We start from the raw sequence: 14,941 nt of genomic DNA, 5'->3' as shown, positions 1-14,941 counted from the left end.
AAGAAGGGGGTGGCGGGGTTGGAGAAAGCCCTTCTCCAAAAACCTGCCTGAAGAATAACTCGAAATAAAAAGCCAGTTGGACTGGAAAAGCAAAGTGGCGTTACGTGGCTGGCTTGAGTTTCAAAGGCTCGAGAAAAGTTCATTCAGTTGTAGTAAAAAAGGCAAGGTACTTAATCACAGTTCACAGTGAAGTGCACATTCTCACAGAAAGCACACTGAGCAACAACCAGGTACTGATATAGTACACGAGGCTTTTTTAAAAAAAAATAAAATGGTTGGGTTGGAGAATAAGCAGGTGCCTTCCACAGTCCACAATAGAATCTTTCAAAATACATGAAAAATCTAAAATTTATTGCTGGTTCCTTGGACATTTATTTTTTAAAAAAAGACCGCTTCCAGCACAACGCGATAAGGAGTTTCTTCTGTGTTGCTGCAACTCCACAGTCTGAGATAATGCAGCTGCAGTCAAGATGCTTTGAAAACCCCTTTCATATATCTATATATATTTATTTCAAAAAGGCATACACATTCACACACAGTGTGATTTAAGTAAGAAGTTATTGGAAGTAAAAAGCACGCCAAGATTTATGTCACCCAAATCCAGCAGTGAAACTGGAAACCCATTTGGTCAGATCCTAACTTTAAACGCCCCCTCCCCCCCACCCCCATCCTGCTTTACAGGTATGAAAACTTTCGACATAGCACCAAGTTGTGTTTACATTTCCTGACAGAACGTGAGACATCTATATTGTCCATTTCATTCACTTGCATAGCTTTCCAGTACCCCAATGGTTATAGAATGTCGCAAAAGATGATGTAAACTAGGTGTGTTGTGGTGTAAGTGGCACTGAGACAGCTTCTACTCGAGTGTAAATAGATCGAAGATGGGGAATAATCGGCGGGCACGGGGGGGGGGGGGGGGGGGGGGGGGGGGGGGGGGCGGAATCACAATCGTGACCCAGGTTTTTGCTGAATAAATAATGAACGGCGTGTGAACGATGCGCACCATTAACATCACACTAATCGGCCGGCAACCCATGGCGAGGAGGAGATTCCCAGGAGGTTTGTATCACTCAATAGTTCCGCGAAAACAGCACCTTGTCCTCAACCTAATTAAGTTACTACGTTTGAGCATTAATTGCCCATTAAACTCTCAGAAAATTAAGTATTCTTTTAACAACATGATAATTGTTTACAGACTTTTAATGAACCTCTGTGGCCCAGGAAATGAACAATTCTTAGTATGGAATCTCATTCCTTCAGATTGTGAATTTTATTAGAATTTAAAAATGTCTCATTTTAAATTCAATATTTTTTCTTACGCACTTATCCTTTGCGCCCTTTTTCCTCTCTCCGAATCTAATCTTTCTTTCCCTTTCTGGATTTCTCTTTCTGTACCTGGTTTGGTATCAAATTCACCCAACTGCAATTCACCCTTCCTGTTTATTTCCCCAATTATTTGATCTCATTGGTTAAGGAAGTAGATGATTGGTCCTGTCGCTGGTGGAGTTCCCCAGGTGCCCTGCTCTCCTCACTGCGCCATTATCAGCTCGAGTTTCCAGGACTAAAATGTTAACGCCGAAGTCTACCTAACCGGTAAAAGGTTCCTCCAGCAAAATCTGCGTTTGTCGGTCGACTACTATAGCTTTGAACCAGACAAGATACTGAAGCATAGTTCCACAGAGAATATTGTTAATGTTCTAAGTGGATATATTAAGGGTTCTGGTAAATATGCTGTGAAGGGGACCACAATTATTCATACCAAGGCCCATTCTTAAGAATACAGTTAATTTAATAACAGATCCTCCGCTCTTTAATTGAATGCATACTGTCTTCGATCCTGTTGCCGATCCCAGTTGCTTTAATATTCCCCTTGCACCTGCTACATGAACATTCAGTTATCTTTTTGTATAAAAGTACAAGTTACTCTTGTTCATCTGAACTTTAGAGTATTGTGACAGCACATCCTAGCAAAATAACTATCTCGGTGTATAAAAAAAGTCTTTTAGAAAAGAATATGGTTAATTGCCAATCCTGTACAAAAATACAAAATAAACTCAGAGCACAGGTTTAAAAGAGCAATGGTCAGTTAGTAATGAATGGAACAGCTGAACTAAAGACAACAAGAAAAATGTTTAGACTCTGGCTTACTGTTAAAAAAAAAGAAAACCATATGTACACATTTCATCATATTTTTGACGTGCGCTTTGTGCTCAGTGTACACATTGCACAATGTTTCAGAATTAACACATCACACACTCTGAAGACAATCCTTGTCTAAAGCAAGTATTCATAGCTCTTTCAGTGAGAGAGCGGTGGTGAATAAAACATTTAAAAAAAGTTTACAAGAGGACAGACACAGATGATGTTCCCAACTCTATAGCAAACAATGTCTAGCATAATTGTTATCGTATAGAGGCAAGCAAAAATGCATGCACAGAATTTGCAATGACTCCATCACATTTAAAACGATAATTACACGAATGTTATCTGTAAATAGTGTATCAAAATCTAGTCTTTTTTTGGACATATCAAGACCCAACAAGAACCTCCATTATGTGGTCCAATTCTGCAAGGTCCATTTTGAAAGGCTGACTTGGAGTCACTGATTGGTTACTGTAGGGAGATAAGGTTTTCAAAATGTCATCAGCTGTGACTGCAGTCATTTTTGAGCTTGATCCGGTGGTGGATGTGCAAGGATCAAAGTCATACATGGAGGTGTCAATGTCTGCAAATAAGATATCATCAAGTGTCAGATCTGTTAAGAAGCCTGTGGTGGTGATCTCAAAGTTGCCTGGTAATGCGTCTGTGAACCTGGTCTCAGATGGTCTGTCCTCTTGATTCTCTTCAGGTTTTTCACTGCTGCCCTCACTCGAGGCACCTTTACAGTTCTTTGAGTCAGCGATGGCAGAAGATGGACACAGCTCCTCAATTTCATCCAAGGCTGAAGAGAAACTATCTTTCAGCGAATGGTTTTGCGATTTGCTTGTGCCCAGTTCAACAGTCTGACAGCTGCTAAAGGTATCTTCCTCGAGTATGGAGGCTGGAGTCAGACAGGAGTCTGGAGATGTAGTGCTTGCTAAACTAGTCACCTGGACTGGAGGAGCAGGAAGATGGTTGAAGGCAGGCTGGACCTCTCTGTAGTTATCATTGAGTGTGTCACTGGACTGAGAAGGGGCAATGAACATTGGTCTTAAGCTGCCTTCCTGTTTCAGTTCCTCCTGAATCCGTCTCAGCATATTGTTAATTAATACTGTCTTCTGCAAGCTGGGCTCCATTAGCGGTTGCTGGTTGTAAAGTTTCATGAGGGAAATGTTGAAGATAGTTTGACGCTGCAAGGTGTACGACACCTTAGAAGGGCCATGCCCACAGGACATTTTGCCTTCCACCCCATCTTCATGTTCACTAAACTTTCGTTTTGCTCCTTTCGCCAACATATATCTGAAAGAAAATAAAAACTAGCTGTTTTAAACAGATTCACTGCAAAATATATGCTTAAGAAAATCAAATTCTGAATTTAAATGCATACTGGGAAAATAAAGGGGAGTTAAGTGGGTAAAACTGTTGTAAACCTGTAACAAAACGCAATTTATTAAAAAGGTTACTTTATAATAGTTTCTATCTGGATCTAGATAAAGACTAACAAATCCCCAATTCCCTAGTGGGGAAAGGTACAGCTTTGTACAGACCACAGCTCCAAAACTCAAATCCCAGTCTGATCACAGCTGGAATTAACCTCAAGTGCCAAGAATTAATTGATGTACAGATGCAATTTAAGTACAGTGAGTCAGATACAGTGGTTATCAAACACAAATCTGAGGCTGAGGAATCATCTGAAACTTAAAAAATTATTTCACAGCACACAGACTAATAGGGAGCAATTTCTAATTGAGGTTTTTTTTGTACACTTGAGTTCAACTGTGTTCTAATTCACCAATTCACAATTAGCTTCACGGCGAGAGATTGCTAATTACAACCCAAGAAGATTTGCAGTCGATTGCATGGAATTAGTATCAATTTATGTAAAAGCTAAGAGGTATACACACAGCCGGCAGGGTTTCAATGAATCCTACTGGTTTATGTACAAAACTCATTCACAAAGAAGCAATATGGGAATCAATTGGTCCATCTCAGACTAGTTACTTACACCCATCAGTACTGATTTAAACTAGTTGTATCTAGCTGGTTATTTACACCTATCAGTACTGATTTAAACTAGCTATACCAAAGCAGAACATCTCCTTGTACAACACATTTACTATCATTACCAAACATTGGAAGAGAATGAAACTGTATTTGCAAAGCACTTTGTAACACACGGTCAGAATGTCCCAAAGCACTTCACATTTGATTAATGATTTATATACAAGAAAACCATGTAATCTGTTGTTAATAACCTGTGTTTTTTTTTTTAGGGCCAATAAATAATTGTTCAACCAGAATTAACATTAGAAATTTAAGAAAAAATTCTGCTGCTGAACACTAAGTTTGCAAAAATGTCCAGTTATAGTTGGGAAAATGCCTTCTGAATGGGTAATTTTACAAAGAATTCTGCTGCGATATTGACATCTGATTACTGATGGATTTATTTTAATGCCATTATTGGTAAGCTTCACAATAATGCCATATATGGCATTTGATATATGATATTTTCCCAACCAGCTTCAGCTGCTTCATCAATGACCTTCCTTCCATCATAAGGTCAGAAGTGGGGATGTTCGCTGATGATTGCACAATGTTCAGCACCATTCACGACTCCTCAGATACTGAAGCAGTCCCTGCCAAAATGTAGCAAGATCTGGAAAATATCCAGACTTTGGCTCACAAGTAGCATTCTCGCCACACAACTGTCAGGCAATGGCCATCTCCAGTGGCATTACCATTGCTGAATCCCCCACTATCAACATCCTGGGAGTTACCATTGATCAGAAACTGAACTGGGCTAGCCATATAAATACAGTGGCTGCCAGAGCAGGTCAGGGGCTAGGAATCCTGCGGTGAGTAACTCACCTCCTTACTCCCCAAAGCCTGTCCATCATACACAAGGCACAAGTCATGAGTGTGATAGAATACTCTCCACTTGCCTGGATCAATGCAGCTCCAACAACACAAGAAACTTGACATTATCCAGGACAAAGCAACCCACTTGATTGGCACCCCATCCACAAACATTCATTCCCTCTTCCACCAACACACATCTACAAGATGCACTGCAGGAATTCACCTAGGTTCCTTCGACAACACCTTCCAAATTCACAAGCACTACCATATAGAAAGACAAGGGCAGCAGACAGATGGGAACAAGCAACCTTCATTGGAAATATATCACCGTTCCTTCACTGTCGCTGGGTCAAAATCCCGGAACTCCCTTCCTAAAAGCACTGCGGGTGTTCCTACACCACATGGACTGCAGCGGTTTAAGAAGACAGCTCACTGCCACCTTGTCAAGGGCAACTAGGGATGGACAATAAATGCTGACCCAGCCAGCGAAACCCACATCCCATGATAGAATTTTAAAAAGCTCATCATGGAAATTATTCAGGTGTCACCAAATGTTTTCTGTTAAAGAAGAAACTAAACAAAAGACAACTGGTGATGGTTGTTGAAGGGTTGCCTTGCATGTTGCAGACATGGAATGTGCTAGTGAGCAATCTGCTGGAGTTCTCTCTGTGAGAGAAGTACGGTACTTAGACAACCAATGATCCTCATCCTTTCACTGTTGGAGAGTATGTGTGAACTCAGACACTCAGTAGAGATACAAATCCTCAGATTCTTGCGACTGGCATCAACAAATCCTGTAGCCAGGACACAGGTGGCCCTGGTCAATGTTCTGCAGCAGACAAATTAGCCTCTGCTGCATCAGCTAAGGTCATGTTGCAGACACAGTGCACGAGGGAAGATCCCAACCCATCTGCTTGGTTTCATCAACTCAAGGAATCTCCATTTGTGTATTTCAAAAGAACATTTTCAGCATCATTGTTAACTTTAATTAATATTTCTTGTTTATTGGGGACACACTCTTCAATTCACCTGTTATATTTTAAATAGTTCAAGGAAGCTTGATTCCATCATCAATGGGTTTTCCATTAAACACACATTTAGGTGCTTATTTTTTGGGTGGAAGCAATGGGGAAACTTTCAGATAATTCAGGACAATTTACCATAATCACCATCTCGAGAAGAATTATTCCACTTTTCCTCACAGAGGAGAAACTCCCAACAGGAAAGTGTAACATTTAGGAAGTTAGTAAATTGAGAAAAGCCGAATCATATTCTCACTGAGAAATCTTAACTTGGAGCCATTAGCTTCTAGAAACAGGAAGGCTAGAACAAAACTGATCAAACTAAAGATTGTTAGGATCCAAAAAGCAACAAATGACTTGAAAGCGGATGGAATGAGTGGTATTCACACTAAGAGCCTTCCTGAAATTAAACTGAATAATTACATCCCAAATCTCTTCTTGGGAATGGTGTAAATTTGATTAGTCATGTTAGAGGTATGTGACAATTATGTTCAGCACAGGAGGAGCTGTCTATCTTAACACCTAATTTCATCTGCTATGTTCCCTGAACATGATATCGGTCACACCCCCCAGGGCAACACTGCTGATTCTGTAGGCCTGGGGCAGGGGGGGTGGGGGGTGCTGTTCATACTGTGTCCATAATCTTCAGCACAGAGGCACTGATCAGCACTTTTCAAACCATTTCTCATATCAAAAAAAAATATTTACTTTGCTAAAACAGACCAGTGCACACCAATGGAACTAGTCGATGGCTCAGTATAGTGTTCTTCTCAAAACATTTTCAGCGATTTCAAATCGGGTCACTTGCAGTCACTGATTAAAAGATATTTATTTCTATTTAATCCCCATTTTCAGCCGTATTCCAACAGCATTCAGTTACCACTCAAATAAATCAAGAAATAGTTATTCATGGAATTAATAAAGAAGAAAACAATTCTGTTCTATTACACCATCAGTGTGTACTGGTTCATGTTGGATCTTACTTTGGTGATTATGTTTCTGCTGAAATAAATTTACATGATTGGTAACCTAACTTGCATAATTTCAAGGTAATAATTTCATTGCTAGCCTGACCCACATAATTTCAAGGACATTTTGGACAAAATTTCCCAACTGCGCTCAAAGCGAAAACTTCACCATTAAGATGTTTAAAGTAAAGTAGCTGTCCTAGACAATAAAGCAGTTTGTCCTCTCTCCCATCCCTGGGGTCAACATAATGATCGGGATTTAATGGTCAGAGATGAAGTGGAGTACTCGCTGCTGACCATGCAGGAAGCTGTCCACAGCAACCTAGTGATCTCTGTGGCATGGGTTTCCCCTTTCCTGACAAAGGCTTGAATCTGACATAAAGTCAAGGGGATCTCCAGGAATGCAGCAATGGTGATAGCATCATCAGGTTGAGCGGCCAATCACATTGGTGCATTCTCATAGACAGCAAATCAGGAAGTAAACAGAATCCTTTCACTTTTAATTAAATTTTTACGAAGACTGAACTAAATTATGGAGAAGTACACATGGCATTAAAGTGGAAGCTGAAATACCAGAAACTAAACAAATTTTGAAAAAATTAAATGCAAAATGTTATCATAATGGAGAAATTTGACATTCTGCAAACATAAGTGTCTTGGTCAACAGTTTACTCTCAATCAACATCACACAAATAGGTTATCACATTTCCTACATTACAAAAATACTTTATTGGTTATAAAGTGCTGAGACATAACAGTAGTCGTCAAAGGTGCTATATAAATTCCAAGTTTTTTTTTAAAAAGAAATCCCAGTTACAACAAAGTGCAACTTTCACAAAGATTTTTACAGCAAGACAAAGAGTGTAAAAGGATAAGTTCCATCAGATCAGTGATTTCTACATGATGGATGATATATACAGTGCACCCTAAGGTCAAAGGTAGAATCACTGACAGCAAATTCGGATTCCAATGTTTATCTGGGCATGTGTGGACTCCAGAAGCTGCTGTCAATTTTAGTGGAAAAATGACCAATGCTGATAGTTTCACTGTCGTTACTACTGCAGAATTTGGGATAAGCCTATTGGTGTTTGTCTCTAAGTAACATGATCAAACCGGAGTGGGAGACAAGCTTTTCGGTGATTATCCCTAGTGCAGTGTGATAGTGGCACTTCTAAGCAACAGTCCGATGAATTGAACTGAAACACTGCATTTTAGGTTGATAGACTGTTAGGAGTTCAATTATTAATGCAGAAATTCTACTGTAAACACCAACTGAAACCTCTTTGTCATTAAATAAATATTCATATCAGGTGTATAGGAAAAAATAAGAATTCAACAAACCAAAACCTGGTAAGTGTGTTCACATTACAATGTCACACCTATCACCAGGGCTGGATGAAATGTACCCCAGGCTGTTAAAAGAAGCCAGGGAGGAGGTTGCAGAGAGTCTGGCCATCAGTTTCCAATCCTCTCTGGATACAGCTGTGGTGCTGGAGGATTGAAAGGGTCTGCTAATGTTGTACCTTTGTTTAAAATGGAGTGAGGGATAGACCGATTAATCACAGGCTAGTCAGTCTAACCTCGGTGGTGGGCAAATTATTGGAATCAATTCTGAGGAACAGGATAAATCATCACTTAGAAAGGCAGGGATTTGTTAAGGGAAAGTCATGTCTGACTAATTTGATTGAATTTTTTGAGGAAGTAACAAGAAGGATTGATGAGGGTAGTGACTCAGTCACATGGACTGGGACATATTAAAAATGATGTGTAAAAAAATTTTTTTTTTTTTAAATTAACTGCTGGAAATCTCATCCTGCCAGTGGATGAGGTTTCATAAAAAAAAAAAATCCAAAGGCCGCCTGGCCGATTCACCTGCCCGCCAGCTATCAGGTTGGACGGGCAGCAAAAAATAGCTTTCAACCATTTAAGGGCTTTAATGGGCCTCTTAATTGTCAGCGGGCACACCACCGACTCTTTCACGTACCCACCGACCGTAATATCGTGCGAGTGCTCAGAGACGTTGGAACGCTTGCCCGATGTCATTGTGAGAGATTTTACGCCCGATCGGGTCAGGCACACGCCCGCCTGCAGGATGTAAAATCTTGCCCATGGAATCCTTTCATTTATTAGCCAAGGTGTAGAAAAAAAGAGCAGGGAGGTTATGCTGGAACTATATAAATCATTAGCTAATCTACAACTTGAGCACTGTGTGCAGTTCTGGTCACCTCATTAGAGAAAGGATGTAATTGCATTCGAGAGGGTACAGAGGAGATTTATGAGGGTGTTGCCAGGACTGGAAAATTGCAGCTGTAAGGAAAGGTTGGATAGGCTGGGGCTGTTCTCCTTGGAACAGAGGAGGCTGAGGGGAGATTTGATTGAGATGTACAACATTGTGTTAAGGGCCTGGATAGAGTGGATGGGAAGGGCCTGCTTACTATAGCAAAGAGGTCAGTGACTAGGGGGAGGCATAGATTTAAAGTGATTGTCAGAAAGATTAGAGGGGAGATGGGGAAAAGCATTTTCACCCAGAGGGTTGTGGGAGTCTGAAAGGGCAGTAGAGGCAGAAACCCTCAACTCATTTAAGAAGTGTCTGGACATACACCTCAGGTGCTGAAACCTGCAGGGCTATGAACCAAATGCTGGGGAGTGGGATTTGGCTGGGGGGGTGGGGGGCTCATTTTCTGTTGGCGCAGACACGATGGGCAGAGTGGCCTCTTTCTGTTCTGTCAGCTTTCTATGATTCTATTTTAATTTATCTGTCATTGCAAACTATTTTCAAACTGATCTTAATAAGTCAGAGAAACAGCCAGCAGTTACAAAACAGAACATAGGAAATGTGAAGCTTTCTGAGCAGAAGTTAAGATGCTTCAGGAGGTGACATAGCCAATTAACAAATTTCAACATCAGCTTCCTGGACATTTTAAACTGCTGCTCATAACTTTAGTGCAACGTATGATTCTTTGTACATAAACTAACTAACCAAACAATGAATTAACCCAATAACTAACTAACCATCAAACTAACAGTCTGGTCTTCTGTCAAGAGCTATAAGCTAACTCCTAGACTGAAAGCTGGTTGTAAAATTTAAAAAAAAGAGTCCACAAATTCAAATGGAACTGGAGGAGTTACAATTCTGCCAGGCAAACTGCTGCTTCACAAACTCCTCTTCTTAGGGCTACTTCAATAAAGCCGGAGTTGGTGTGAAAATCAGATTCTGCTGCCCTTCAGGTGGGTTTACAGTGGAACCAGTTTGGAGGAAATTCAGATATTAAAGAATTCCACTGTCACTCGGAGCCCACAACCATTCAAAAAGTGAAAGGGTTTAAATTTCAGAGACAACTGTTGGGCTGCTTTTATTACCAACAATTTATCTCTTACACAAAGTGAGAAAACAGACATAGATCATCATTACAAAACTTACTTCCTGCACCAGCAGCCGACCTCTTCATTCAGCTTTCCCTTGATAAGATTTCTTTAAGAAGAAATCTCAGCCAATGGTTAAATTAGCTAGGTTACTACAGTAGCAGAGAAATCTCTTGCTACCCCACCCTGCACATGCATGCTGCACATTTTTTACAAGTTATTCACACATGTTGCTGCTGAAACTCAAATGGTTGTAAGAGCGTAAGGAGGAGTGGCCAACACCCTGAATGACTCAGATCTAACAGCAGAAAGATACTCACACACACACAACACATTAACTTAAAATCCCCAGAGTTACAAACTCCTCACAATACAAGACACAAGAGTGTCAGAGTGTTTCTCATGGTCGCTAGAGTGTAGACTTTTTAAAAAAATCCATATTCACATTGGTGTGTGCAACCAATCCTACAGAGGTGTGTAGGGTGTCTCAAAGCAATAAAGGTTAATCTCCCAGACATTGCAGCAAGCAACAGATTTAACATTCAGAAAAAGTTTGATAGAGTCGCATAGAGATGATGCTTCAAGTAGCAGAGGAGGGGCTAGAGCTCGGGGCCTTCAATATCAGATACTCCCCAATAAATCCAACTGGGAATTCAAGAGAATTCTTGACCTGGAGAGTGGAGAGATTGTGGAACTCGCTGTGACTGCAAGTGGTTGAGGCAAATAGTATCGATATATTTAAGGGGAAGCCTACTGATAGGGTGGTGACGAACAAGGATCAGAGAAGAATTTCCAATAAATTATAAAGATTTTCCTTTTCCCACCTATTTCCATTATAAAAAAAACCCACTAGAGCTATACCTTGAGTGCCCTACCATCCATTCTTAATTAGCACATTCGTTTAGATAATATCACCAACTTTAACTTTAACACCTATGTGTTCTATTGTACTATTGTCGTTGACATCTTTTGATGATCTGCTTCTATCACTGCTTGTTTGTCCCTACAACCACAACCCCCCACCCCCCCCCCCCCAACACACCTCTCTGTCTCTCTATCTCTCCGCCCCCCACACACACACCTTAAACCAGCTTATATTTCAGCTCTTGCCTGGACTCGAACTCAAGTTCTGTTGAAGGGTCATGAGGACTCGAAACGTCAACTCTTTTCTTCTCCGCCGATGCTGCCAGACCTGCTGAGTTTTTCCAGGTAATTCTGTTTTTGTTTTGGATTTCCAGCATCCGCAGTTTTTTTGTTTTTATATAAGGATCAGAGAAGGCTCATGTGGAACAAATACCAGCATGCACCAGTTGGGCTTAATGGCCTGTTTCTTTGCTGAAAGAAAGACACTATATGGGTTGATCAAAGAAATAAAAAAAGGGGCAGACACACTACTAGGAGTGTACTATAAACCCCCACATGGTGCAAGGGAGCTAGAAGAGCATATATGTAGACAGATTTCGAAGTGCAAAAGCAATAGGGCAGTAATAGTTGGGAACTTCAACCACCCTAATATCAGTGGGGACACGAACAGTATGAAGAGCACGTAAGGCGTAAAATTGTTGAACTGCATTCAAGAGAATTTTTTTAGCCAGCACATAACAAGCCCAATGAGAGGGAATGCATTCTAGCTTAGGAAATGAAGCTGGGCAAGTAGATGAAGTAGCAGTGGGAAACCATTTTGGAGACAGTGACCATAATATAGTTAGATTCAGCATCATTATGGAAAAGGACAAAGATAGATCAGGAGTAAAAGTTCTAAATTGGGGGAAGACAAATTTTACAAAGCTGAAAGGTGAGCTGGTGAGATCGGACTGGATATAGCTACTGGAAAAGGAAAATGGTGTCAAATCAGTGGGAGGCATTCAAAGGCGAGATTCTACGGGCACAGTATGGACATGCCCCACATAGAAAAATGCCGGTACTGCCAAATCTAGAGCCCACTGGTTATCTAGAAGCATACAGGCCAAGATAAAGCAGAAAAAGAGAGCTTATGACAGTCACAAAAAGCTTAATGCTGCAGAAAGCCTAGAGGAGTAAGGAAAGCACAGGGGTGAAGTAAAAATGGAAATTAGGAAAGCAAAGAGAGGATACGAAAAATATTGGCAGCTAAAATCAAAGAAAACACAAAGATGTTTACCAGCACATTAGGAGCAGAAGGGTAACTAAGGAAAGGGTCGGGTCTATTAGAGATGTAAATGGTAACTTGTGCGCTGATGTAGAAGATGTGGGCATGGTTCTCAATAAGTACTTGGTCTCTGTCTTCACTAAGGAGAGGGTTGATGCAGACATATAAGTTAAATAGGAGGAGTGTGAAATATTAGATACAATAAGCATAGTAAGAGAGCAATTACTGGAGGGACTGACATCCTTGAAGGTGGATAAATCACCAGGGCTGGATGGATTGTATCCCAGGCTGTTAAAGGAAACCAGGGAGGAAATAGCAGATTCTCTGAGGATCATTTTCCAATCCTCACTAGGCATGGTCCTAGAGGACTGGAGGTCTGCGACTATTGTGTCATTATTTAAAAAGGATGTGAGGGAAAGGCCAGGTCCGTAGCCTTGCAGGTTACAGCACTTCAGATGCAGATTCAGGTACCAGAACTATAAACTCACCTCAGGAACTCCAGTCAAGCCTATGATGTCCAAAGGGTTTTTTCTAAACTCTTCAATTTTCTCTTGTACAGTTTATCCTTGAACTATTGGCCAAGATTGGACAGTTTATTTATAACCTTTGGAGTATCAGGTTTTTAACCTTGTACTCATTCTCTTTGTCATGCAACTAGGTCTGTGTGTTGGACCAACACTAAGTTTATTTGCCAATGTGTAAGGGTACATTTCCCTAAACATTCACCTCTGTAACATCGCCCGACTTCGCCCATGCCTCAGTCATCTGTAACTGAATCCTCATCATCGCTTTGTTACCTCCAGACTTGGGTAATTCAGCACACTCCTGGCTGCTTTCCCACATCCTACCCTCTGTGAAATTCAGGTCATCCAAAACTCTGTTCCCGGTGTCTTAATTCGCACCTTGTCCCATTCTCTGTTCTCATTCCCTGTGCTCGCTGACCTATGCCGACTCTCACTCAAGCAACAACTTGATTTTCAAAATCTCATCCTGGTTTTCGGAGTCCTTCATGGCCTCTCCTCTCCCCATCTCTGTAACCTCCAACCCCACGGCCCTCGGAAATATCTACGCCCCTCTAATTCTGGCCTCTTGTGCATTCCTGATTTTAATCGCTCTGGCATCAGCAGCCATGCCCTCAGCTGCCTGGGCTCTAAGCTCTGGAATTCCCCCCACTAAATCTCTCCCCCTCTCTACCTCACTTCCCTCGTTTAAGACACTCCTTTAAAACCGACCTCTTTGACCAAGCTTTTGGTCAACTGACCTAATATCTCCTTATGTGGCTCTGTGTCACATGTTTTATAATGCTGCTGTGAAGCGCCATGGGATGTTTCATTATGTTAAAGGTGCTATATAAATATAAGTTGGTGTTATTGAGGTTGCGTTTCAATTCTGCCGTAGATTTTGCAGTAGTTTACTGTAATACACTGAATGGCACGGTAGGACTAGTTATACTAACTAGTTCTATCTGTGGTGAAATCAGGTAGTGATCCTAAAGTCTTAGCTTCTATTGTAAACCGATGTCACTCCACACCTGCTGTAAAGGTTAGAAAATGCATTTATGATCAAATGGTTCATCTGTTCTTTAGAATCAATAAAATTGTAGAAACGTTAAGCTCAACTGAAGAGATTTATGAGGTAAATAATTGATTTCATCTGGTGGGGGGGTGGGGGGTGGGTGTGTGTGTGTGTGTGTGGAAACCAGGAAAAGGAAACATGATCTTTAAATTAAAACCATTCCACGGTGATGTCAGAATCATTTCTTCACATGAAAGGGGTGGGAATATGGAACCTTCTCTTTCTCTCACTGCTGAGACGAGGCTCAATTAGAAATTTCAAAATCGAAACTGGTACATTTTTGTTGTGCAAGGGTATTAACATTTAGACGATTGAGGCAGGAAAACGGAGTTAAGATACAGATCAACTATGATCTAACCGAATGGTAGAATAGGTTTGAGGGGCTGAATAGCCTCCTCCTGTTCCTAGCACATGCAACAGTGCTTCAGCATATACTTAACTCGTACTCACAAGCAAGTGGCCTCCTTCTGTGGCCAAGATGACTCTGACACACCGGGTGGTGCTGACTGGGCTATTGGGTCACTCTGCACCAAGCTCCATACTCAGAATGATCACATTTTTGGATCTAAACATCCATTTCAATTCGCTTCTGATAAGTTTCTGATCAAGATGTCCTTGGGCAGCAGGTTCAGCCTGACTTGATCGCATACAATCTTTTGGATCTTCAAAACTACAGAGTACACAAATAATGGATTGTTTTAAACTACTGCAGCTGACTGACATGGTGGGAGCTGAAGAACACTTCATTTCTCAAAAATTTTCCCCTCCACTTTCCCAAGCTTCTTAGCTCTCCATCACTAACGTCACCAGCCTGTTTTCATTAAAGCCAGTGCCAGGCATTATCCCTGCAGCTTTCTCTCAGAGTTCACACCATCATTAATACA

General features: G+C 41.0%; 1 protein-coding gene across 6 annotated transcripts in view; it reads right to left on the bottom strand.

Moving 5' to 3' along the window:
• Positions 1-1,843: 1,843 nt before the first annotated feature.
• Positions 1,844-14,941, bottom strand: part of sertad2b (SERTA domain containing 2b) — a 70,774-nt gene continuing 57,676 nt past the window's right edge. For 5 of the 6 annotated variants that reach the window (XM_041206232.1, XM_041206248.1, XM_041206240.1 and 2 more), the window contains one exon: positions 1,844-3,441. In XM_041206232.1, the coding sequence (XP_041062166.1) occupies positions 2,532-3,441 (910 nt within the window). In that variant the 3' untranslated portion in view covers positions 1,844-2,531. Of the gene's footprint in view, positions 3,442-10,412; positions 10,547-14,941 lie in introns of those variants that run through there. The other variant, XM_041206267.1, reaches the window with a different exon arrangement.

The sequence above is a fragment of the Carcharodon carcharias genome, chromosome 2, assembly GCF_017639515.1.
Source record: "Carcharodon carcharias isolate sCarCar2 chromosome 2, sCarCar2.pri, whole genome shotgun sequence".
Taxonomy (NCBI): Eukaryota; Metazoa; Chordata; class Chondrichthyes; order Lamniformes; family Lamnidae; genus Carcharodon; species Carcharodon carcharias.
The sequence above is the reverse complement of the archived record's forward strand: the minus strand, read 5'-3'. Positions and strand labels throughout refer to the sequence as shown.